Below are 27,215 nucleotides of genomic sequence, written 5' to 3' on the forward strand. Positions count from 1 at the left end.
GTTCACAATGAAAGTAAGTTTAGGCACTGACAAGGCATCACTCTCAAAAATGACAGTCTTGAGAATAAGAAGGCCACGATATATAAATGTTCGACAACTTTTTATCTTTATCAAGATTTAATATTATGTTTCCATTATACTTTAGGACAACCTAAGTTCAGTATCCCCCTTACGGTGAAATGTTATTACTCAGAAATCATATCCATTGTGGACATTTTGACATTTACACAGGTTATAACACCATTTTTTTTCTTACATACATAATTCAAACCATCAGGGAACATCATCTCACGCACATGACAAAAATCGGGTTGAGACGTACACCTTGAAATGACAATATGAATAACTAAACTCACAGTAAGCCAGTCTGATGGAGACGTGAGATTGTGTACATTTGAATATTACATTCAAACAGGTTGCATTACGTGCATTGGCGAGACTGAAATGATGGTGAACGTTGCTTACGCACTACACCATTGCCTAAGAACACTTCTAGTGACGTACAGTTCCCTGAAATCAGGAAACTATTGTGAGGTCTTAAACCTCAATGCGCCTTCAATCATCATTATCAAATCTCTTTATCATGAGCATAGAGCTATTGTGGGGCATCTGGGATAAAATTAAGGGTGGGTTGCCTCACCCAAACCTTAATGTTTCTGAAAATATTTGAAATCGTATGGCGCATCTGAGCGTTCACTTGCGCTATAGACTCTACACTTCAAACTAATATGTTTTTGTTATTTAGAAATCTACAATGTATAGACTAACAAAAATATATATATTTATATATATTCTTACATTTTTTTCTCAAATCGAAATAACATCCATAACATATGCATGAGGTGGACATGTGTACACTTTCAGACTTTTGGCAACAACGAGTCGATGCGAGCGAATGATGATTGAACGTATCCTGGTGAAAAAATAAAAGGGCTTACGAAAGGAAAGACATGAAAGGTCAACTTGGCAATTTTGTGCTTGGAAATGCAATGGAATCCAAGCATTGTTGTCATTGTAACAAAAGCTCATGTTCCTTTATGATGCAGTTTCTTCCGATTGGCTGAACTTGTCAGTGGCATCATGAGAGCTGATGATGCGTGATGTTTCCAAAGAGATGAAACAGTCTGGAGAGCTGCGATTGCCCATGTGCTTTTCTCCCTTTCCGGAAGAGCCCTGTCCCACAGAGCAGAGGCATGCTGGGAAACGCCGTCCTCAAAAGCACCACAGGTTCGCCCCACTTCTCATGGGGTTTGGTTACACAATGCATGTAAGACTGTACCTTTCAGTAGGGAATGACAAACCACATTTAAAAAAAAAAAAAAATTTGCTCATATACAAGCAACTCCCAAACTTTTGTTCCACACGAGTAAGCAGTTTGTGTCTTATATAAAACGTAACAATTAGGCACAAATCCATGATTAAATTGACGTTCGTCTTGTCTTTCGATCAAAACTCTCTGCAGTGGAAAAATGTCAGTTGTGGTCAGAATGTGTCTATTCCTATGATCCAACGTTGTTGGGAAGCAGAAAAATACAAAACGACTTGAGAAAGAGTTCTTCACATTTGTGCTGGTAATTGCGGTCTGGAGTGATCACGGACAAAATCTGCTGTGTCAGTTTTGGCGGGTCAGTTTGTGTGTCCAAAAAGTTTTGGAGGGTGCACCTCTTTATTTCGTGGATGATATGCTTTCCGAGTCACTATATGCACACAGAGAGGATGAGAACGGTGGAAGAGATTCAAGGTCACTTCTTCCAGGAGCCCCAAGAAATGTCATGATCTAAGGACAGAAAACAGCCATGTTGAGGGATTTCTATCAATGTTATCGTTAAATAAAACAAAATATTGAAATTATTTTTTTAATTGAAATAAAGCTGATATAAAATATTAAATGAAAAACTTGAAAAATTGCATCTGCAGCTGAAATAAGTGAACTGAAAGGGTTTGCATAACCTGTTACACAAAGTGAGGCCATGTTTAAATGGACATTAACGTACCACATGATCACATGTGACTGACAGAGTTGCGTCCATCTCCTCCAAGGCTTTGATGCGGTCCGGACAGCTGCATTTGAGTGTCTCCAACCACCCCGGACACTTTCTCCTCTTCACGTCGCTTCAAACAAGCTGCTTTGGGGTTTAGGTTGCGTTCTGGATGAAAATGAATGTAAAAATGCTAAATTAACAGCAGCTGATTCACTTAAAAGGAAGTATTCAATTTTAGAATAACTGTCAATGTAACAAAGCATTTCATTGATAAAATAAATCTTCTATATGTAATACCTTTTAAAATGAATTTTCTGCTGAAGTATACAAGGTCAAGTAGACAGAAAATTTAATAATCAACTTCAATCAATCAATTTTATCATAGCCTAACATAGGGCTGGACGATATGGACAAAATTTATATCACGATATAATTCTTAATTTCGGTCGATACGATATAATTCCGATATTGATATGAACTATATAATAGCCTCAGAAAAACTGCCAAGAACGGCCACAACGGATGTCTGTACCTACAAACGTCTGAAAAATGAATTTGCCAAATCTATGAAATCTCTTCCTATAAAACTATATAATATTTTAGAAATAAAAACAGTACAAATAAATTTATGTTCAGCTTTTATTTGTATTTAGCCTTCATACAAACATAAAAATAAACATAAGACTCACTCACTTTAGTAATATTAATATCTTTAACATTAATCTATAACGTAGGCTGATTTTATTATTCTTAAAGGGTCATGAAACCCCAAAACACTTTTTTTGAGATGTAAACAGGTATGTATAGGCTGCACATCATTGAAAACACTAAAGGTGCTCATTAATGTTATTCATAAGTGAAAAATAGTTATTTTTGCATGTTTCAGAGCGATTTCTGTCTTCCTGTTTGAAAAGCTGAGTCGGAGCAACGTCACAAAATCTGACGTAATCGTGTACTTTCGGCCCAAGTATGGGCATGGTCGAACATGCTGACGTAGACCATTTCGAGCGAATCTCGACATATATATTCATGACATAAAGCTCATTTAATCCAATCACTGCGCTGTAGTATGCATAAGATTATAATTGCGGTATTATGCATGAGGAAGTATCACTTCTCTCACCTTAGTCTCTTGTCATTGTTCGTTTCCTCAGTGCTACAACACAATGTGTTTTCCTGCGACGTGATCAGAGCAGAGGTTTGTGTGCATGTGGATTGTTTTGCTGTAATCTACCAGCACAAATGGAAAATATGTTCGCGTGAGATCGCATTACAGCGGAGAATTCAAATATCACAAAAGTGCGGCTCATTCTCCTCTGCCTGCTCTGTTAGCTGCGTTCAAACATGCGAGCCGTAGGCTGTTTCCCTCAGCACAGCAGCACATGTGTTTGTATTTTGCTCGCGATGCGGTCAGAACTGGAGTTTGAATACGAACACATGAAAAATACGATTGTTATTTTGATATACACGCGGAGCGCACATATGCTCGGCTTCAGCACGGAGCTCCGCGATGAGTTTAATAACACTAGCCACGTGACACATAGCTCATACAGAATAAAGTATCCGTGTTTAAAGTTTTTATTTCACACATTCTCCTGCACCAAACATTAACCAGCACGGTGTAGTTATGCACACATATTTTCATCAAGTTGTGGAAGCTTGTTCCGTCGCATTTGCATCAGGTGTACTCATTTTGTAAAACTTGCCGCGTTCGCGTTTGATCTTAGCGTACAACTGCTGAGCACTGGCTGGTGGCTGCATGTCTCTGTGGTGTACGTCATCACGCAAATAGCCAATCGCGTTCTGCTCTTTCTAACGGCTGCGCCTCAAGTCAGTGAGAAATGCTGTAATGTATATATCGAAATACCGGAAATGTGTTTAAAAATCATATCACCGTTATCGAAAAAAATTATATCGCGATATATATTGATATTGAATTATTGTCCAGCCCTAGCCTAACATATTTCACAATCTACTCAAGTTCCAGCCTATAATTTCCCCATGAATATTTATTACCACTCAAAAAATATCACATACAAGTAAATGCTGTTATATGTTGTCTTTAGATACAGACAAATCAGAAATAAGGATGAAAACACATACCACGGACTTGTTGCTCAAGGTTTAGTATCACATTGACGGCCTGGTGCAGGATGAGCAGTTTGGTCTGGGGTTTATCGTTGCTCAGGTGCAGCTGGCACATGCGGCCCAGCTCTTTGAAGGCCTCGTTGATGTCACGCACGCGGAGTCGCTCTCGTGCATTGTTGGCCACTCGTCGCTCCTTCTCCCGCTCGATCTTCACCTCTGCTGGCAAATCCTCGTCATCTTCATCTGGACTGTGGAGAGACAGAGACAAAACATTCACATTTCAGTTTTTTTTCTTTTTTTAAATTAAGATAAATTGTTTAAATTCTATTTTATTATTTAAATACAAAAATAAATATAAATCTACATTAATAATAATAATAATAATAATAATAATAAAATATATATGACTGTTCAAAAACTTTTTTTAAATTAAAGGGGAAATTTTTTTTTTCGATCAGGAGCCTGCTCAAGCATGTTACATGTAAAGATCTGTACAGTCACATCAAAAATTAATCAGACACTAGATATAATTTTTTTTTTTTTAATAGTGGGTGCAGGACACAATAGTTCATTTATGTAAGTGAGGATAGCAAAATAAAGTAAACTGTGACATATTATACCCAAAAATTCTTCATACAGTGGACTTCCAGTAAAACTGATAAACATTTGGGACCACAAATTATTCAGACACTTTGACCTGACCGTGTTTTGCTTAAGTGTTATTTGACATAATTAAGATAAATTTTTTCTGACAGTTTAACTCTGAGATCTTGTCATATTTTATTACCATTTCTTTTAAACTATAGTGCATAAACTGTAATAATGAATGAAATGTTCAAGGTGTCTGAATACATTTTGGTTTAACTATATAAATGATAAATATCTTAAATGCAGTAGTACCAGTAAAATGTTTGGTCACATCTGACATAAATGTTTTCTTGTGATACATACCTTTTGATCTAAATGCTTATGCATAAATGTGCGCAATTAGTTACACTCTATAGTATATAGTATAGTATATTAGTTATAAACTCTACTGTTCACTATCTGAACCAGAATACATGAAAACTCTAATGCCGTTCAGCATCCCAATATTCAACAATATTTTTGATCTGACTGCACTGACACTAGTGGATGAGAACTGAACTGAGCTGGATGATGACATCACTGTTTTCTGCAGAACTGCTTTATAGATGAAATGAACTAATTTAATAATTGATGATCCTTACAATGGAACTGAATCAACACTGAACTAACTTCAGCTGAACAATGGCACTATTTCCTTTTTAGAGCTGCTTTACAGCTGAAATGAACTGTTCTCATCATTAAATTATTTTCCTGTTATCACTGTAAAGCTGCTTTGAAACAATATTTATTCTAGGTGACTTTTTTATTCTGAAACTTCTTATCATTTATGTCGCTGGTTATAGTTTACTTTCACTGCTGCTTGTGCTGCCATTTTCTGCAAGTGTTAATAAAGACCACGTTTAATACCTCATGGCCGCGTGTGTTACCACAGCTGTAGAATGTTCATTCTAATTTGGATGATGTGATGTGAACATTCAAACCAGTTATATAAAGAGTTGAACAGTTCCCTCTCTCCTGTCACGCTTCTTATCGTAGTGGATGAGCATTCATCTACCTTTATTTAAAGGTGCCCTAGATTATGTTTTTAAAAGATGTAATATAAGTCTAAGGTGTCCCCTGAATGTGTCTGTGAAGTTTCAGCTCAAAATACCCCCATAGATTTTTTTTTATTAATTTTTTTAACTGCCTATTTTGGGGCATCATTATAAACGCGCCGATTTTATGCTGCGGCCCCTTTAAATCCCGCGCTCTCCGCCCACAGAGCTCGCGCTTGTCTTAAACAGTGCCTTAAAGTTTACACCGCTAATATAACCCTCAAAATGGATCTTTACAAAGTGTTCGTCATGCATGCGGCATGCATGTGTCGGATTATGTGAGTATTGTATACTGTTATATTGTTTACTTCTGATTTTGAATGAGTTTGATGGTGCTCCGTGGCTAACGGGTAATGCTACACTGTTGGAGAGATTTATAAAGAATGAAGTTGTGTTTATGCATTATTCAGACTGCAAGTGTTTAAAAATGAAAATAGCGACGGCTCTCTTGTCTCCGTGAATACAGTAATAAACGATGGTAACTTTAACGACATTTAACAGTACATTAGCAACATGCTAACGAAACATTTAGAAAGACGATTCATAAATATCACTAAAAATATCATGTTATCATGTTATCATGTCAGTTATTATTGCTCCATCTGCCATTTTTCGCTATTGTTCTTGCTTGCTTACCTAGTCTGATGATTTGGTTGTGCACATCCAGACGTTAATACTGGCTGCCCTTGTCTAATGCCTTTTATAATGTTGGAAACGTGGGCTGGCATATGCAAATATTGGGGGCGTACACCCCGACTGTTACGTAACAGTTGGTGTTATGTTGAGATTCGCCTGTTCTTCGGAGGTCTTTTAAACAAATGAGATTTATATAAGAAGGAGGAAACAATGGCGTTTGAGACTCACTGTATGTCATTTCCATGTACTGAACTCTTGTTATTTAACTATGCCAAGATAAATTCAATTTTTCATTCGAGGGCACCTTTAATATACAGTCAGTTACAGATAAAGAATAAAACATTTTGTCCAAACTTTTTACTGGTAGTATATAAATATCAGTAACCCCTTTTGAGATCAAGAGATGAATGCTGAATTAAAAGATTTATATCCCCCGGAGAAAAAAAGAAAAATAGATGAACATTTGCTTTGTCTGCTGATTTTGCAGCGCACTGCACATTCAAAGACATCTGATTCTAGTTCATACTCATGAAAACATCATATAGGAGAGAGTCCCACCTGTGTCAAAATCAACTTATAGTGTTTCAATGGCTTTGAAAACCAATTGAAGTATATATTCATTTTGTATACAATAACATTCAGACATTTAATGTTTTAAAGCGATCAAGTGAATATCCGGAGTCTTTCACAAACATGCACTCTATGGTGGGAGATAGACTTACTCTTCTCCCTGGTCTGATAAACTTGAAAGGACTTGATGGGTAAACACCTCCTTTCTGAAAACAATGTGAGAGTTTGGGAAAGGGGGGGTGGGGGGGAGAACACTATAAAACATGGTACTTTGTGTGTTGGGGAAGCCCAAACACTTGAAATCAGGCCTGGCCTGATGTGAAGACACAGAAATTTATAGACATTTTTTGTAGGAGATCATATTACGACATTGCAGACTTGCATCAAACCATCATGCGGCTGAGCATTTTAGATTCAGAAAACATTCAGCCATTCTTGAGTATTCTGTGGCGACTCTAAAAAAGTTTGTACAAGCTTGTACCTTGTTCTGGTGCGAGACTGTTTGCTTTCCTTCTTCTCTTCTTCAGACTTATCGGCCACAGAGGAGTTCTCATCTTCCTCCTTGTCTTCCCTCTTAATGTCGGATTTGTTTGACGAACGTGTGGCTTGGGCCAAGCCTCCGGGCAAACCTGAAGCTAGAGACAGAAAATCGTCAAATGCATAACGCTGAAATTAACTTGCAACTTTCAGCATTTACATCTGTTGTTTACATGTTCGGTTGGTTCAGAAAGAGAAACTGAAACTACTGCTCACTGTTTAAACCCTCTGGTGCTCCTCCAGGCTGTGGGGTGCCTGAAGCATGAGCTGACTGCAACAGGGTGCTGCTGGGAGGAAGGCAGGCATGGTCGTCATGATGGCTTCCAGCCTGCAGGCGAGCGCAACAAGGGAGAGTAATTAGCACTTATCAATACCCATGGGTGCATTATTTTTGTTTTGTGTTCCATGATACCACATACAGCTCTAAACTATAGTCCTGTTATCACTGCCTGGGATGCTAATTTGAAACTGTAGCTACTCATAGTTGTTAAACTACAGTGAATGTATTGCACTTTTGAAGAAGTAACAAAAAAATAGACTATTAAATTAAAGCTATGCACACACACACACACACGAAAAACTTTTAAAAATTTACTAGCAGTTTGCATCATTCGTGGAAGCTAAATTAGAACCATGCTTATTGCATGACTTAATGTGCATTTCTCTCTAAAGGTGCATCTACTATACCAGGGGTCTCCAAACTTGTTACTGGAGTACCACTGTCCTGCAGATTTTAGCTCCAACCCCAGTTAAACACACCTACCTGTACGTAGTGTTGTCAAAAGTACCGACTTCAATACCAAGTCGGTACTGAAATTTAAAAAAATGTGACGCTTTAAACTCTGTTGAGCGGATTCTTTAACACCTCTGATTGGCCTTTGTGTTCACGCACTCAACATATATGTCTGTGATTGGCTACAATGATCAACGCATAGGAGTGTTTGAAAGCACATGGAAGTATTTGAATTTGAAAGCGGGAGCATTTGAAAGCAAGTGTCTATCAGTGGACCGGTCCTCTGATAGACGCCGGATTTGAAATGCTCCTGTGTGTATCTGTGCAAGCGCTCAGTGAACAGCGTCAGTAGGTGCGTTTACATGGAGCATTGTAATCAGTTTAAAAGTCCAATCCGAATGAAAATGCTCCACATAAAACGTCTCAATCACAATAAAAATGCCCAATCCGAATGAAATTGTAATTGGTTTGAGAGGGGTGGGATAAACCTTTCTATAAACCGAATAAAATAAAAATTCTGCCATGTAAACGCGTTAAACCAATCAGGGGTCGTCAGAATGCACAATGGCGGGGGCCAAATTAAACTGGAGTAAAACTGAAACAACACATTTATTAAATACACTGAAGGAACTCAGTGTATCATTACTACGGACCTTTATCCACACGCTTCTGCTTTTCGGATGAGGGAGGGGTATTGAAATGCTCCTTAGAGATGAACAGCCACCAAAAAGGTTAGTTTCCTGTGCCTGTCTTTTCCTCATACCTTCCAGCAGTAATATGCTACAAATTCATGCTGTTGCTTGATTAAGAGAAACACTTAACATGAAAATAGCGCGCATAAGAAATAATGGAACTCCATGCTGACAGGAATAAAAGGTAGCAAACAGGACAAAAGCTAATGTGTGCATGTCACAAAGTCATTCCGATTGAGAGCGCTGGCACATGTAAACACCATATTGAATTAGATAATGTCTTATGTAAATAGTCCACTGAATTTTTAAATGAGAATGGTTTGAATCGGAATGACAAAAAAGTGTACATGTAAATGTGGCTGATCATTGTAGCCTATCACAGACATATCAGATGAGCACGTGAACACAATGGCCAATCGAAGGCATTTACGAATCTGCTACAGTGCTCAAAGCATCGCATTTTTAAAATTTCAGTACCGACTTGGTACCGAAGTCTGTACTTTTGACAACACTACCTGGAAGTGTCTGGTATGCCTAATTAGAGCTTGATTAGCTGGTTCAGGTGTTTAATTTATGAACCATTTGCAGTAAACTTTCAGATTAAAGAGTGATTCTCACAAAACTATTTTCTGTGACCTTTTTTTCAAAAAAAGGACACTTGGAGACTCCAAAAAGACACCAAACAATCAAATGAGTCCATAAAAAAAATTCATAAATTTATTTACACGAGCACTTATGATAAAAACAAAAATCAAAACTTTTCAGAATTCAGTGTATAGTATGCGTACAGTGCAACAGCAAAGACTTGTTTACATTTCGCATTACTGACCACGTTTGCTAATCAATATAACGGACTTGTGCGTGCATCCTGTACGTCACTGCTATTGTCTTTACCTTAACTGCAATCCTCATCCATCAAAACTTTACTAGCGAGACGCTGGTTTGCTTTATCCGGCCGAGAAACATAGTTTGCATATCATCTGGCCATACAGCGGTGAGTTGTTTTGAGGTTCCGTTCAGTCTGTATTTCACACAGCACGATGTGTGAGATCTCACGTACTTCAGAAACAATCACAGAATATGACACACTGGAATGAATAATATACTAAAAACACAACGAGTCTCTATTTTCTCTGCCATCTCTGATGTAATCAGCCTGGTTTTCTTTATGTTAGTGCTGTTTTGGACTGATTGTTTGAATGAATCCGCTTACTGGATCATCGGACTGAAAACTTTCCTGGAGTTTAGTGGCTTAAAATGATCTGATCGCAAACAGAAGCAAAATCGAGTTAAAAGGTTAGAATAGAAATTTCCACCAACCAGGGTTACAGGTGTTTGCACCATTGTAGATGCTCAGTGTGATAAACTCCCGACTCCCAAGATCATATAACTGCGTGACGTAAATCATGTTAATGACGCAATTTGCGTGCTTTAATTTATTTGCGTTATTTTAACGCGTTAAGGATTTTGAATTAATTGCATGCGTTAACGCACAGGTGTCAAACTCAGCTCCTGGAGGGCCACAGCCCTGCAGAGTTTAGCTTCAACCCTTATTATACGCACCCGATTCAGCTAATCAAGTCCTTCAGGCCTATTTGAAAACTACAGGTATGTGTGTTTGGAGCAGGATTGGAACTAAACTCTGCAGGTCTGCAGACTTCCAGGAACTGAGTTTGACACCCCTGCGTTAACGCATTAACGTTGACATCCCTAATATAATATATATATATATATATATATATATATATATATATACACATACACACACACACACACACACACGTCCTAAAAACTAATATTATTATAATATTAATTATAATTATAATATACATTAATATAAATTATTAACATATTATATATTAAATAATATTAAGTCAACATTTTATTTTAGTGTCCTTATTACATGTTATAAGTACTTACTATAGTAATAACAGTAAATTAGCATAATTATAAGCAACAGTCCCTAAACCAAACCCTATAGTAAGTACATTTTGTAGGGAATGCACAATGTATCGGACACATATCGATATCTGCCGATAAAGGGTCATTTTTAATGTTATCCTTATCGATCCGATAAGAAAATTAGGGCGATATGTTGAAGCCGATAGATAACGTATTATGTCCTTTAGCTGAGACACTTCAGATGTGCGCTGTTCCCCATGATGGTTTTCTACTGCTTGATACAGTCAAGTGCAATATATGCAGCACAAATCTGTCATATAGGCTACATAAAATTATAACGAGAACACGACTATAAAAGACTGTTGTGAATTCTTTGTGTGCCCGTGTTTCAGTGCGTTAAAGAGCGTGTCCAGGGAGTTACACCTTCATGACTAGCACAATCAAGTTCGAATGTGCATTCACAGCCTTTTGTGCCACTGTCAGTTGTAATGTTTATTTTGTGTATGATTAATCTCATATAGGATGCGTTTGGTTTAGCTTTAGCTTAAATGAGCAATGCACATAAACAATAACTATGATTGGGACGGTCATATACATAACATTATAATGAGAACACTATTGTAATAAAACTGAATTCTCTTGACGTTTTTTAGTGTGTTATTGTGGGGAGTGCATCCAGAACATGAGCACATTCTGACCAGCACAGTCAAGTTTGCTTATGCATTCACATAATTTAGTGCAGATATAAGTCTTAATATTAAGTTTATGTAAAAAAAAAAATTCTGATTAATCTCATATAGGATGCGTTTCGTTGAGTTAAATAGCCCGCTAGAAAAACTCTTCAGTTTCCTCATTCAGCTTTTCAAAATATTAAAAGCTATGATTGGGACTGTTGTATAATTAACATTATAACTGTCTACACTATTGTAATAAAAAGTTGTAAATTCTTTGGGTTTAGTTGCCATGCTTCAGTGACTGTTGAGTTGATTAACCTTCTAGCAAAGCGCTTCAGTTTATGGGTCTTCATTCTCTTCAGCATGCGCAGCTCAAACAGCAGTGATGTTATTTGAAAATATTAAAGAAGTTTACTATTTTTCAAAAACATTGATGCATTATTAATAACTAGCACTTTTATTGTTCTCGTATTTTTTCCATCAACAACATGGCTTGATTAAAATAATATCCTTATTGACTGTGCAGATGCTATTTCATTTTATTTAGCCATGGCACATGTATTTTTTTTCTTTATATGTAGCCTAAGTATTGTTGTCCAGTGACTTGTTTGCATTATTTAGGTTTTTTTGTTGTTTTTTTGTTTTTGTTAGGCAATACATTTTTTGGTATCACTTTACAACAAGGTCTTATGTTAATCCATGAACTAACAGAGAGCAATAACTATATATAATCATATTATATACTATATATAATCATACAACTATATATATTCAATATAATATATATATAGAAAGTTGGCCATAGGAGTGTAAAATTAATTTTAAAACTTAAGGAATCTTTACACTGGTTCAAACTAGGCTACTGTATTGTATATGTTTGACTTATGTTGAAGTATTTGGGATCGGTGAGCCTTTTGTTTGTATAATCAGGTTCTCAAAGTATATCAAAATTTGGATTTAGATTTATAGGCCATTGGTTATCTGCTTTAAAAATGTAAATATTTATCAGGTATCTGCCAAATTTTTTATATCTGTGCATCCCTAACATTTTTTTAATTAATATCACTAATTGCACTTTATTTTAAGGTGTCTTTGTTACGCTGCAATTATACATTTAAATACTGAATAATATTAAGCAACTAAATATACTTACTATAGGGTGAGGATTAGGGTTTGGTTTGGACTAGGGTTAGTTGCATGTAATTATGCATAATTTATAGTAATTACACGTAACATATGTAACAATGACACTGTAAAATAAAGTTTTACCCTAATTGCTTTGTGTAATTACACTGTAACAAGGACACCTTAAAACAAAAACGATATTTTTTTAAACGCATCCAAATGAACCAATTCCCTAAAAAGATGATTCCATAAATGCCATTTTGTGTGTGTGTGTTTTTTTTTGTTTTTTTTAAATCATACTACTATGTGTCCACACTAACCATGGCAGGGTGTCTGTTGGTTAGGGGCAGTCCCGGGTTGGAGTAGGCCTGAGGGAGACCGCCCATGGATCCGCTGGATGTGGTGACGGCACCCAGTAGGCCATGCATGTCGGCATGGGGTCCAGGGATTCCCGGGGGCTGACCCACCGCATGACTTCGGAGCACATCAATGGCCTCCTCTAGTCGCTCTTCCATTTTGTTCTGCTATGGAGAAATATCATTGATATTTACCTTAAAGAATATGTGAAATTATATAATAAGGCATTAAAAAAAAAAAAGAAAAAAAGAAAGAGAAATTGAAAACTTTTTCTAAACAATAGATATTCATTAAGACAGCAAAATGTATATATATATATATATATATATATATATATATATATATATATATATATATATATATATATATATATATATATATATATATATATATATACACAGTATTTATTAATAATAACAATAAGAAGATTTATTTAATCTGTTTTAAGCAGAGCATTTTTTTTAAAAATGTAACAGTAAAATTGTTGCAATTGGTTGTATATCATTATTATTGTTAAACTATGTTTCAAATAATGAGAACCATTTTAATAGTTAAAGTTTAAACAAAATACAAATGGTGCTGAAACAAAATACGTTTAAGTTGAAGATTTACAATTGCTAAAACAAAAAATTAAAGCTATATATATATATATATATATATATATATATATATATATATATATATATATATATATATATATATATATATATATATATATATATATATATATATATATATATAAAAATAAAATGGCAAAAACAAACAAAAAAAAAACTAAAACTTAAAATGAAAGCTTGAGATATAAAAGCCAATTCAAAATATTAATAAATACTACAAAAGTATAATATTAATATTATTAAAATAATGTTGTTGTACATTTGCCCAATCAAAAAGTGACACTTGAGCCGTTAACAATGTTGAAAAAGCATCTTTTTAAACTTACCAGTGCATGTAGTCCACCCTCATAGTTAGGAGATAGGGCAGTCTGGCCAGAAGCTCTCGACCACTGTGCTGCACCTGCTGAGGAGAACATGATACAAAGCCTTAGTGTGGAACATGTGGAATGCCACTGTGACACAAGATGGCACTCTAGAGCTTCAAATTTTCACCTCGACCTACACAAAGCCCATCAATCTAAAGGGAATGATTTATGATTCTTCAGTCTGCTTCTTCTGCATACACGTATTTGTCTTGGTACCTTTCAACACAAGCAGATTTAATGAACCGGATCTACCTCCGACAGAATAAGACAGCGTATCTTACTTGCAATGCCCTGAGGGGAGCCCACAGGAGTGGAAGGAGTGGAGGAGAAGTTGTTGCTGTTGTGGTCCGAAGGGTAGATCTGTCAAATAAAAAACACATGGAACAAAAAATGTGAAGCTCTGCACACCTCCAACTATATGGCTAATAATAATCTGTAATGAAAGGATAATTGAAAGTCTGAATAATACTATCTGTCTTTGACTTCACATGGCCAAATGCTCTTTCATGGTGATTAATGGAAGCTCACTCACCGAAGCAAGAGCTTTTCCGATCTCATCACCTGAGCTGCTTGCGACGGAGCCTCTATTGGCTGTGGGGAAGAATGAGAGAACTTATTAACTTAATTTATTACATCAATGTCACGTCTACTCCGCTGATCCATAATTTGCTAATCCGCTAAAAATGACCATTCAAAGTCTAAATGAAAGATTGAAGGCCATTTCCTCTAAATTATAGTTCAAGTTCAGATTAGTCCAAGACCAAAATTGATTTCACAAGAAGAATCAACTTCAAGATTCAATCTGAACCCAATTACAAGCTCAGTTCACAACCTAGAGGACATTAAATTAAAACGATGAAGGTAATTTACCCAAAATGCTGTCTGATCCATTCATGGAGGATGAGTGGCTATAGGCAGCTGAGCCCGAATGGAAACCATTGACGTCCGCTCCATGCAAAGGGTAGTTCTGTAGAGGCAAACACAGTGATTGGAGCTTCTGAAATAAGTCACAATTTAAGCCCCTCTCCAAAGCCTTCAGAAGACATACCATCCTGTCTTGTGCGTTTATCGCCGAGAAGGAGCCAGGCTGATTGATGTGTGGCGAACTCCCCAGCATTGCGGTGTATCCTGACTGACCTAAGGATCCAGACGGGGCCCAGGGGTCCGAAGAGGAGTGTAGGCCCTCTGCGAACACAAAGGTAGATGAGAAGGATCAATACCAGTCAGCACAAGAACTTGTGCAGACATGCTACGCATGTTCCCAATTTCAATCAAATCAAACAAACAAAACTACAAGATAATTCCGTAGTCATTAATAATCTGTTTGGAACATGTCTGTGTGGACATAATATGTACCAATTAATTAGCATCACATTACGGCTTGGCGAGATTGGGTTTTTAGATGTGGCACAGACTTCTGCATAATTGTATTTCCCCATATACACACCTTGCATGTAAAAGGACCCTGGGTACACAGAGCCAGGTTTGGAGCCTGGGAAGGCAGCACTGTCACGGATATAGTCATCACCAGAGGTGGCAGCATAAACCTGCATTTATAAACAAGATACATGAAGGACATAAAGAAACATTACATTCATATAGTGACAGGCTAAAAAAACCCGGCAAATCGCTTGCACATGAATGCACAACTGGTATGGAGCCCATGAAGCTGGCAAGCACTTTGTAATTTTCAGTACAAATGACGTGAACGCGTGTTTCCATAATGCCCCCTCAGATAAAGTGGCAGGGACAGAGAACAGAGCATGCTGGGAAATGCGCCACGGCCATCTCATGGCACAGTCGGCGCTTCCTCTCGCACTCCCATGAGCCAAAAAAGGAGAGGGAGGACAGCAACAGGGAGCACCATCCCTAAGAGTGAGTCCAAATCAAGCTAAGCACACTGGGTAATGACATATTCCATAACACTGACATGGAAAAAAACAGGTACATGTTTGTTTCGTTATAATAATAATAATATAAATAAATTATACTAATCTCTTTCATAGGAAGCCTTAAATGGAACCGAATGATGATCGGAAACTCATCTGAATTCAGGAGCTGCGAGATATGCACCGTATTCCCCAACAAGCACGTTTTAACATGTATGATTTGTATGTTTGTCTGTATGTGCGGATGCATGAGCGAGTGTTTGGGAGGGAGGGGGGGCGCCGGCGGACGGGTGGGTCTAGGGCCAGGAGAGAATACAAATCCAGCAAAGCGATATTTCTCTTTTGCCTGTAATTTGATTTAACAGGGAGAAGTGGGATGGGAATGGAGAGATGCACTTCTAATTACAGAGCCATCTGCCTACTCCTGGAGCACGTCCAACTCCACAGGCAGCTGGGCTGAAGAGGGGAGGGGTGAGAACAGTGGGGGGAGAGGTCTTGCTGAAGAAGTGGTAGGAGTGGAGCAAAATAGACTGGTCGATTATCTAGAAACCACATAAAAGAACAAATGAGGGAGGAAAAAAAAAAAAAAAAAAAAAAAAAAAAAAAAAAAAACTGCGAATGGCCCTCTTCTCTGAAGTTCACCAGGAAACACATCCTCACAATGATTTGTTGATGCACTCGAGAAGATCAAGGCAAGCCCAGACAAGTTGAGGATCAATATCCTTTAGTACTGAACCAAAGTTGGTTTTAAACTTCAAACAAAACACACACACACACACATATTATATTATATTATATTATATTATATTATATTATATTATATTATATTATATTATATTATATTATATATAATTCATGGGGTGTTATAATGCTGTGGCAGCATAAGAGGAAGTTGTACTGAGCCATAGAGTGGGATTCAGCAGGAGCTAGAACCCTAGCTCATCAGCAGCCATTAATCTGAGCTAAGACAAGCAAGAGAGAGAGAGAGAAAGAGAGAGAGAGGTGCAACGGGACTCACAACTGGGTCACTTTGGAAGAGGGGGAGGATAAGGTCTAGCATGGGCAAATCTGTAGGATCGTGTTTGGGGAGAGGGTTTAGAGGGCAAAGTGTTGAGCTAATGTGGATTTAGACTATGAAAGAACAGTTACACTTCCCATTACTCAAAGGAAGTGGTTTGGAAAGGGGTATGGCTACTTGCATGTTTGCTCAAGTTAACACCGACTTGCAATGGTCAAAGGTTCAGAAATATTATGGACCTTAGTCACGGAAGACATCTTTTTATTTTGACACAAATGAAAACATACAGACTGTTCAATCAAAAGTCGGTCCACTGGAATGTTTTTGGAAAGATGTTCCTTTGATATTTTGTTGGCTAAACGATTGACAACAATAGAATCTTTTAGGAGGACTGTTACATCTACCACTCACTGCCTTTTGCTTGTTTGTTCACGCCATATTAAATATGCTTCTACTCTGAATAAATTCTATAGCAGGGGTGTCCAATCCTACTACTGGATGGCAACCTCTTTCCGGCAGGTATGTTAGCTCTATTCTAGAGCTAAACTCTGTAGGAAGGTGCTCCTCCAGGGAAACCACTTGTCTATAGGCTTTGGGACTAATGTCAAACCGTTTCAGATGCCACAAATACCTGAGGTCAACTCTAGAAGTTCCTGTAATGGACACTATAGAATTCTTACGCTCTTCTTCTGCCATTGCTAAAGAGCAGAACTTTGCTGACTTAACATCGGTGTAATTCCTGACAATTATAACATTATCCCCCGGTTTTACAGGCTTAAGCTAGTCCTAGACTAAAATGCATGTTTGAGCTGTTTTAACTGAAAGCAACTTGTACTGACATATATCTTAAAATATGTCAGTGCTATTGTTTTGTCTCAAGATGCACACCAGTAATGTTTTTTTCCAAGTCTACGTTTATAAAAGTTACTTAAATATCCTAACTGAACTAAGGCCTAATCCTGGCTTAGGCTAAGCCCTGTCTGTGAAACTGGGCCTAAACCTTAAAATTAAGATTGTAATGAGATTGTAATGAAAAACTTTCTAATGAGAACCATTGGCAAGAGAGAATATTTTGGAAAGGTCACTCACTGAAGATGGCAGTCCTGGCGGCTTCCTGATCTTTTTTGGTTGGGGATCTGTGAAAAGATTAAAACAGACATGGTGCTCTTTTTCTTTCAATACTGACTGATTTGACACAAATCTAGTAAGTGCTATATGTTCTTTACCCATGCCTCCATCTGAGGGGCGTCTCCGGGGGTTGTTGGGGTATGAAGAGTAGAATTGTGAGCCAGACTTCAGTCCGGATGGGGACATGGCATCTGCAGAAGGCATGGCAATGTCTGAAGGCAGGAACCCCGGCTATAGGGAACAACAGGTTTGCGGATTTGGATCAAAAGTGAGAGGATGATGTCAAGCAGGTGACTAAAGCACTTTCAATAGTTGCTCTTTGACCTGATTCAACTTACCTGACCCCCAAAGGAAGAGTATGGACCCCTTTCATTCTTACCTACAAATAAAAAAAATAGTGGGTGTTGTTAAATGTCCAAAAGTCACAATGATTGGAGAAATTGGAAGTCAATTAAGAGTGAATTGACATCTGAGAGCAAAGTCTCTTGGTGAGGCCAAAGAGGAGCTCATCTACCCTGAGCAACCTCGAGGCAACCCATAGGGCAGTTTCTACATTGGCAGCTTTGAGATCAACCAACCAAACATTGGTAAAACCCACCACTAATCCCTGTGCCAAGGAATGGGGAAGATAGTCCATCATGTTCATTGAAGTGTGGGCCCTCTCCATAGCTCTGGAAAAGCAAAGACAAGAAGCAGGTCAAAACTATATAACATGCCCTAACAACACCTTAAGACGGCCAACAAGGCATTGGGATTGCCCGTACCTGGTTAAAAGATGGACTGTTTTGATCTCCAGCAGCCCAAGTACTACTGCGTTCTTCCATACCTACAAAGCAATTGATCACAAGCTGTCAGACCAATTCTACAAATCTGGCATGCACTAAACCTTCACATGAAGATCCTTCTTAATTCTCCGTTCATGCATTAAGGCCATTGGACATTTGGCGGCTGGTTCTCGGTGCTTGTCAGACAGCCTCTGGATCTCATCCAAAACCATCACACCACACTAATATCCATGTCATTCAGCAAGCCTCAACATCACTGACCATAAAGGGAGCATTCATTCAGTCACTGGATCTCATTAAGACAAGTTGGGGGGAGGAATATCACGGCAAGCAGAACAAAAACAGGCTGATCAAAGAATTGCGAAATTAGCATCATTGTACAATTGGGAGTGGAGACCCATAGGGACAACACAGGTCCCAGTACAAGGCATACAGGATATGTAGTGTGTTTAAAAGCTTCTCATCGCCATCAATATGCTTTATATGTAGAAATACGGATATTCAAAAACATTGCAGAAACGTTTTAAAGTGTACTGGAGCAGAAATTCCTCATAAAGCATTCCCCTCTGCCTCCTGTCTTATGCCTTAATGCAAAGCTCTCCAAAGACACATGGCTTAATTGCATGCTGATTTGCATAATTGTGCATATTAATGCAGTTGGTTTATGAATATTCATATTCTCCTTTTGATTTTTTTTTTTTTTTTAGGTCTAATTAAAAATGTGTGAGAGAAGAGGGGGTCTCAGCCAGAGCGGCCACTGAAGGCTGAGCATGAGTGATGAAGCTAACAAAGCAGAGCAAATAGCGACATCCACGCTGACAGCCGTGATCTATGGAGCCCACGCAGGCAGCATGGGAAATGAAGTGGGCACTGACTGAGTGAGTGAAAGAATCTCCCTGGCAGAATCATCTTATGTGGGGAAAAATGAAGTGGCAGAGATGCAGATTCAGATGCAGAAGGACCATATAAGATGTTTAACATGGCGAATGGCTTTGAATGGCATTTGTCAGTAGGACTGACAATTTGAACGACCATATTAGCAAACTAAACTGGTGCTTTTTCTGTCAGATTTGGTTTTGTATATACAAAGTGGCTTTGTCTGAGGATACAACGCAATTTATCTTTTGAGTTATAGGCCAGTAATTTGCTGCAAGCATCAAAATGCAATTCTACAAAGACAAATCTGACATTCAGTCAAGCAGGAACGGATTCCATTTCCTGCGTTGAGGAAAGATCATTTCCTTTATACACTCCTTCAAATACATCAGCTACACAGCATGCCATTATTCAAGTTCAGATCGCACCAGATATCAAAAGTGAAATCATTAAGACTTGAGGTGTATGTGTGTGTGTGTGTGTAAATGTACTTCCATGTGAGGGGTGTGACCGGGGGGAAATGGGCTCTGTCCTGTCCTAACGCTATCCTCAGTGGGTGACGTGTTGGGCAGCTGTGGAGGTGAGCGAGAGGACGCCTGGTGAAGTTCTCCCATGCAAGAACTCCCGCAAACAGCATGGCTATGCCCAAGGAGGGGGAGGAGATGGCTTAATGCAATTAGCACCCTTCCGAGCACTTTTGTCTTGAGGAACAGATGCACTTCTGAAGGCCACTGCTTCCTCTAAAAAATGTCCTTACTTTGTTGAATTTTAGCTTGAATCATAGGGAATAGCCAGAAGTTTAAGTACTGGCCAATTTGTAAGTCAGTTTAAAGTTGAAAAGTTATCCAGTCCATGCAAGAAAAAAGGTTCAATTCAAGATCAAAGCTCATGTTAACTTACAACACTTTTCTGTGATCTTTAAGCAATGTTCTGGGTTCAATAAAAGTCAAGCTCTATCAACAGCATTTGTCATGTTACCACAGAAAATAAAATATGACTTGTCCTTTAGTTCTTTAAAAGCAAAAAAAAAAGGGCAACACAATAGATGTTAAAATACACATGGAACTACCATTTGCCTGTTAAAAAATATATACAATACTTGCAATTCCTGTCATGACCATGTAATGTCAATAAATCCTGAAACTTCTGAACAATTTGTGCAAAAGAAAAACTTTTTACACAGAGAAGACTCCAAACACATAAATTACGTTGGTGATGAATAACTAATTTATCTGACTGAAACAGTGGTCTCAACACAAAACTGACAACTTTACAGTTTAAATAATACACTTTTTAAACCCGCAAAGTGCTTCTTAATAAAAAAAACTGCAGATAGAGTCAAAATTATTTTCTGTGGTAAACGTGAACATGCCTACAGAACTTAAGATGTACCCGGACTTCCTTTAAGAGTCCTTAAAGGTCCCTTGGACCTTTGTTTCTCAATACCGAATCTGAGAACATGTCATATCCTGTTATACAGAGTTCATAGGGTGAGGCTTATGTTGACTGATGTGGAGACCTTCTAGAAGCATCTCACAAGTGACAGATTTAAGAGTCGGGGTCACCTCGGTGTCAGGTAGCTCTCGCAATAAAAATCTCAAACTGAGACATTAGCTTGGCCCTGCTATGTAATTGGCACTTCAGGCCGCCACAGACCGAGAGTGAAGCTGGTGATCTTTCACAGTGTTTCTTTTGCTGTTTTCATGCGGCCTCCTGCGGGGTGGTGGGAGGTATGAGAGAGCTTTGTTGCAAAGTAGGTCCATTTCCTGTCAGTTGGCAGGGGGAGAAAGTGTTTTCTTGTGTGGGGGGGAGGAGTGTTTTACGCGGTGGGGTGGGGGAATCGTTTGGGGACCGTAAGGCCTTTATTTAAGTCTTTGTTCTCAGATTGTTCTTATTCAAGGGTAATGTTTGGAGTGTCGATTGGGAGACAGACAGACAGACAGACAGACAGGCTGGAAAGACTTGAAGAGAAACGCATGGGACGTTCATGCCTTTGACAGCTTGTGAAACAATCTTAACTGGAGCAAAACCAGCCAACAATGGGAGCAAAAACAACACGTAAGTGTGGGGTGTGCAACTGGTTATAAAGAAAAAGATGACAAACACAGAAACAAAGAAAAACACATACTTTTTAACTAATAATGAGATTTGGGCTGTTCAAATTTTCTGGACTCAACCTTTATTACAAACAGCAATGCAACTAATCAGTCCCTCCTCTTGACCTAACAAAGTTTTTATGATGTACAAGTTTGTGCAATAGGTGCTTCAACAGAACAACCAGTTCAAAGGGATCCAAAATGCCCCGAGCTTTGACTCTGGATATACTACGGTGTATTCATAAAAGAGGGGATTTAGGAAAACAAGAAGAAGCATGTTCTCTTCCTCTGTTGAGAGGAGTGAGCACTTAGCAACTGGCCCAAACACCTCCTCTGCTATAAAGAACACCACTTTAAACTCATGAAATGCACAAATATGGCAAAAGTAATCTGTGACATTTCTCTCTAAACAAGAAAAAAGGCACACGTTTAGTAGTGAAGATTTACCTGAACCACCAAATTGACTGCTAGCAAGTGTAGTTGGTCTGTTCTTCCCATTGGCCACAGGTGGCGCAAACATCTACAACAGATAAATAAGAAGCAAAGACGGAGTTTAACAATAGCAGCATATCACAGCAAACTCACTTCAATGGGTGCCCACAGACTGCAATTCCTCAGCATTATTGAAGATTCACGCAACGTGACATCACATTTTAGCTTCTTCAGACATTTAATGCTAAAGGTCACATAGCCAGACATAACCCACTAAAATGGTTCAATCTGAAAGAAACCCTTTCTCATAAAGTAGTACAGCTCTTTGAAGATGCATCCTTGTCTTGAACTACAAAGAATTCAGGGTTTCACAGAAAGGGCTGAAGAATACCCGTTTACTTGGATAGATGATGTCTCTGTTTTTGAAGTGCAAAGAGAAACCTGTAAGCAGCAACAGTGCTAGCCTTGCATGGTGCATGGGAGGGACTTTCTGGTGTGGTAGACATTTTTCATGATGTGAAACATCATTAATACCACGAGAAAGAAGATTCTGAATGCATAATGCCCAAATCCTTCGGTTTTTACAAAGGTTCGAGGCTGGAAAATGAATGCGATATGAGGGAGTAACTAAACCATCAACAATTTGTAATTAGATGTGAGATCATAATGCATTTGGTCTGGCACGTCTGATTATCAATGTATTGTCTTAATTGATTCTCTGCTTCAGTAGATGGCAATTTTCCAATGCAATAAATTAAGCATGGTCGAGCCATCCAATGAATCAAGCGATTAACATTTTTATATTCGCTATTTTTTTTTAATGCTATTTAGGATGGCATGACCGCCAAGAATAATCAATTTTTAACAACAGGTGAAAAGAGAATAATAAATGGAAGGATAAGGAGAAAAAAAATGGTGAGATGTTAAAATTAGAGAGGAATGAGTGATGATTATTATGCTGAAGACATTTCAAATGCTACACTGCACTTCTCAGGAGCCAGTCGGAGGACTGCACATGATTTAATGATCCATTATAATGTTTATAGGCACCAACAACACTTCCATACAATCAGTCCAAAGAGGAATGAAGAAAAACTGATAACCCTGACTACAAGGTCAGATTTTGTTGAAGACAATAAGGATAGACGCAAATCGAAATCATAAAGTCCAGATCAATGACAAAGACTCCAATTTCTTCCTTACCGCACTGAAATCCAACAGGTCACTGAGTTCCTTATCTGTTCCCACTGTAGCCATTCTCTGGTGCGCCTCGTTCATACCACTCGGTCTTTAAAGCACCCTGCAGCAGAAAAGCAGTGTAAGAGACACAGCTGTGGTGAGCTATCTAAAGACAAGATGAATGAGAAAGGCAGTGATGAAGTGCAAGTCGAGTATCATCGTATTGAATAGTAGATAGAAGTGGAAGTGTATTGTACTTATAATATCATATCACCAGCATTTGCATGTCCCACATTTCTTGTCACAAATTAAAAACGAGACTAAATTTAATTAACCAACTATGCATTGCTTCAGGAGGTTTTACGAAACACCAGTGCCATGTTATTATCTTTGTCCAAGAATTCAATCTTAAATCTAAAACTTGCCCGATAATTAATTTGGCCAAGGAAATCCAGTATGTTTAACACACATTACACTTGCGTTCTAACAATATGGCTAGAAAAAGCATTACAAAAAAAAAGGTAAATCCATTTCTTTCCCTTCTATACTGGTCTTCCACCAGTTGTAATATTAATCACTCTTATTATTAAAATTGTTGTGTTATGCAACATCAGCACAGCAATGAAACTAAATAAAATCAACATTCAATCAGTTTCCATGATATCAGCACATGGAACATGCAAATCAGTGTTCTTAACTTATTGTACATCTCTATCCTGTGTATGATTTATAGTTATCTGGCCAGTTGTTTTGCATAAAAGGAGACCATCAAACGGGGAGGAAAATATTTAAACAACCTCCAACTGAAGTGAAATGTTTTAAATGTTGATCAAATACAATGAAGTTGTCAAATGTTGCTAAAAGAGAAACTTTTCTCAGTGACATCTTAAGGAGTCCTGTATGCTACTGCATGCCAACAGGTGGTGTGCTTTAGCAGTCCTTTTTATTAGCCATCAACCGTCTGATTATAACACTATCGCAAGCCAATAGCTAAAATAAAAGTGTTTTTACACCTTCCAAATACATTTTATTCACACTGCTTTCTTGACTCCCAAACAAAAGCAGCTAAATGAAAAACATCTAGCCTCTCAGTAAAAAGACAAGAAAGATCTCCAAATCCCCCTCAAGTTCATGCCAAACAAAACAAAGCCAAATCACAAGTAAAAATATATTTCACTCAGTATACTGACATTTTCCATCTAAAATGTGACAAATGTCTCAGAAACGAAATACATGTCATGGAGCTGTTTTAACTGATATGACCAGCCCTGCTGATTGTCGTACGAGGTGAAGGCCATTGAATTAGGTTTGAGAATCGAAAGCCGGTTCTTTTTAGGCCTATATATATATATAAAAAAATAGAAACGCATGACTTATGACAGTTCCTTTAACAGTTCTCAAACGTGCAGACTACCGTATTTTCCTATTCCTATTATTATTTAATCTACAGCATGAAATACGCAATCGGTCTAGTCCGATTCTTGAACTAATGACTCTACGAGTCGATTCTTTGAAGTGATGCAAAATACTGCGCCACCAGTGTAATTCCATTTCCGAACGAATGATTCTTATGAACCGGTTCAGTGTAGTGCATCAAAAACACTTGTGAATCAGTCACTGCTGTTGATGAATTAATATAGTTCACTTACTGAACCCCAAGTACTAAGTACTAAGAACTTAAATAAGCATAATTACTGACTGGTTGTTCATATGACAACGTGCATATAAGTCAGGCCTACATAGGCTATTATATTATATAGGTCTACCACATTTTTGTTTGTTTATTATTTGCATTTAGAATTAGGACCGTTTTTAAACAATTGCATTGCATTTATGATGCCTCTAAAAGTATATAAAAGTGTGAAGAACACACCTTTGCAAGAAGTGTATTACATGTAGCCTATTTATGATTTCTCACGTCGGTTCTGCTGAAATCTGAAACGGTCACATAATTTACAAATAGAACTGCTATAAATGCAATAGGTATAGCCTACAGCATTTCCCCTCAAAATAGTATTTATATAAACAGGAATCATTATGAGGAAACTGAAGCAGAATAGTTAAATTCCTTATGATTCCCATTCCTAACGGTAAATGTTCCTATCGCACACCTACGGTGAAAATGATGTGACACCGAAAACCAGACAAAACACGCGTATTTCGTAGCTTACAAATAAATGTGTATCTTCAGTCTGCTATCACTGCAGCTAACTGGCGGTTAGTTGTAAGAGAGCGCAACAGTGTTACCACTAAGCACCAAATTAATGTGCCCGAACTAAATCCACGTTATGAATAAAAACACGGAAAATACACCAGTAAAGCCTATTTAAAAACCAGCTGAATTATTGAGACACGTTTAAACTAGTGTTTAGTCACGTCCCTTTCTTTGTGCAAGTAGGACTAAGCTTCACCCAGACATGAACAATGTCAATATTTATTCGCAGTTGTAAACTTATGTATTCCGATAGCCAACCATTTCAGAAACCGATAGGCCACATCGATCGTACGCACGTAATTTTGATAAGCGCGACATTATTATCAATATTAACCAGACGTCCAGCCGATAATTCTCAATTATTCATGTGTTGGGAGATAAATGTACGAGCTTGGCTGGGGATAAAGCTAAAGTTAATAAAAGTACCGCGACAAAATGTCAACTTTTCCTCAAGAGACTCGCGATTTGATGAAGGCGAGTGGGGGTGGGGGGACGAGGAATTTCCTGCCAAAAAATATTCAACGAAGTAACTGAATTAACCAAAGGCTTTGTGAAAAGCAAACCTGGATACAGCACACTACAACTCGCTGCTCAAGTTTAGTAGGAAGTGACATATTTTAATAAGTATAACAAATTTATGTAACTTTCAGTCATTAGTAATGTGTGAATTAAATGTGCACTGACAGCTCTCGCGCTTAACTAGTCAGTTCAACTCATAAGCGCCCCACAAAACTAATCCTTACTTTGATAAAAGGACAAAGGAGTCATTTCTGTTAGGATAGAACTGGGTTAAAGACCACCAGCACAAAACTGGGCAGGACTTCCCACCACCACCACAGCCACTAAGCTAGCAAAAAAAAAAAAAAAAACTCTGCATCCCCCCACTTCCATAAGCAGACATCCCAAAAACTTGCTAAATTGAACTTCAATCTGCAATTATGTGACTTCTCTGATGTAAATGAGAGACTAAAATGATTCAACTTAGTAACTCAGTAAAACACTGCATAATAACCAAAAGGCTTTACCTCTGTTTATCAGTTGTATTACATCCAGTAGTAAAAAAGAAAGGTTGAATCTCGTAGGGAAAAACCAAAAAACTCGAAAGAATTTGAAGCACGGCGCATTAAAGGCTGATAGGCGCAACAATGTGTGTTATTCCTCCTTTGACATCCTACTACAAAACACCGACGTCACAAATACAATGTTGCAGGTCTGTATCCAAACAATCCCGCGCCACGACTTCCTTTATGTTGTTACAATTGAGGTGAATTCATTCTTCTAGTAGACATCTTGACCACCTCCATCCACATTGTGAGCAGCAACAATGTATTCCTCCGCATGGAAAGAGGGGCCTCAAAAGCTCGGGTGTCCAGTTTCATGTGCCCAGGGGAGTCAAGAGTTTTTTCGACAAGGTCTACGGTTTAAAATGGACGGATGAGTCAGGACGCGCACAGTGGTTGTTAATCATTTGTCAGTCAAGATTTAATAGGTATGCTTTAAGGAAAAATGAATTGATAATAGGAACTATAATTTCCGGCGGAGGTTGATGGTAGAAAAGTAAGCGGCATTTATACAAGAGCAGCAAGAGATGGAGAGATAAACCCGCATGCTCGTATCCAATAGAAAGGCGACAAGAA

General features: G+C 38.0%; 1 protein-coding gene and 1 long non-coding RNA gene across 5 annotated transcripts; one reads left to right on the forward strand and one right to left on the reverse strand.

Annotated features, from left to right (window-relative positions):
* Positions 1–83: 83 nt before the first annotated feature.
* Positions 84–27,117, reverse strand: tcf3b (transcription factor 3b). 4 transcript variants are annotated; one of them, XM_048182998.1, is made up of 21 exons: positions 26,604–27,115; positions 23,388–23,484; positions 22,200–22,272; positions 18,760–18,821; positions 18,594–18,666; positions 18,334–18,374; positions 18,094–18,226; positions 17,957–18,003; positions 15,408–15,507; positions 15,009–15,145; positions 14,831–14,927; positions 14,493–14,551; positions 14,242–14,320; positions 13,922–13,998; positions 12,942–13,142; positions 7,712–7,823; positions 7,440–7,593; positions 7,111–7,164; positions 4,086–4,318; positions 1,995–2,147; positions 84–1,777 (listed from the first exon to the last, which is right to left on the reverse strand). In XM_048182998.1, the coding sequence occupies exons 2-20, from the start codon at positions 23,460–23,462 to the stop codon at positions 2,002–2,004; spliced, it is 1,953 nt and encodes a 650-aa protein (XP_048038955.1). In that variant the 5' UTR covers positions 23,463–23,484; positions 26,604–27,115; the 3' UTR covers positions 84–1,777; positions 1,995–2,001. The 4 variants fall into 4 exon arrangements, with proteins under 4 accessions (XP_048038955.1, XP_048038954.1, XP_048038952.1 ...); XM_048182997.1 differs by having other exon boundaries at positions 12,942–13,145; XM_048182995.1 differs by having other exon boundaries at positions 12,942–13,145; positions 14,831–15,145; positions 26,604–27,117.
* Positions 15,569–19,620, forward strand: LOC125263784. The gene is made up of 3 exons (XR_007183895.1): positions 15,569–15,835; positions 15,967–16,062; positions 19,488–19,620. It is a non-coding gene; the product is annotated as an uncharacterized LOC125263784 (long non-coding RNA).
* Positions 27,118–27,215: the final 98 nt, after the last annotated feature.

The sequence above is a fragment of the Megalobrama amblycephala genome, linkage group LG2 (genome assembly GCF_018812025.1).
Source record: "Megalobrama amblycephala isolate DHTTF-2021 linkage group LG2, ASM1881202v1, whole genome shotgun sequence".
In the NCBI taxonomy this organism is placed as follows: domain Eukaryota; kingdom Metazoa; phylum Chordata; class Actinopteri; order Cypriniformes; family Xenocyprididae; genus Megalobrama; species Megalobrama amblycephala.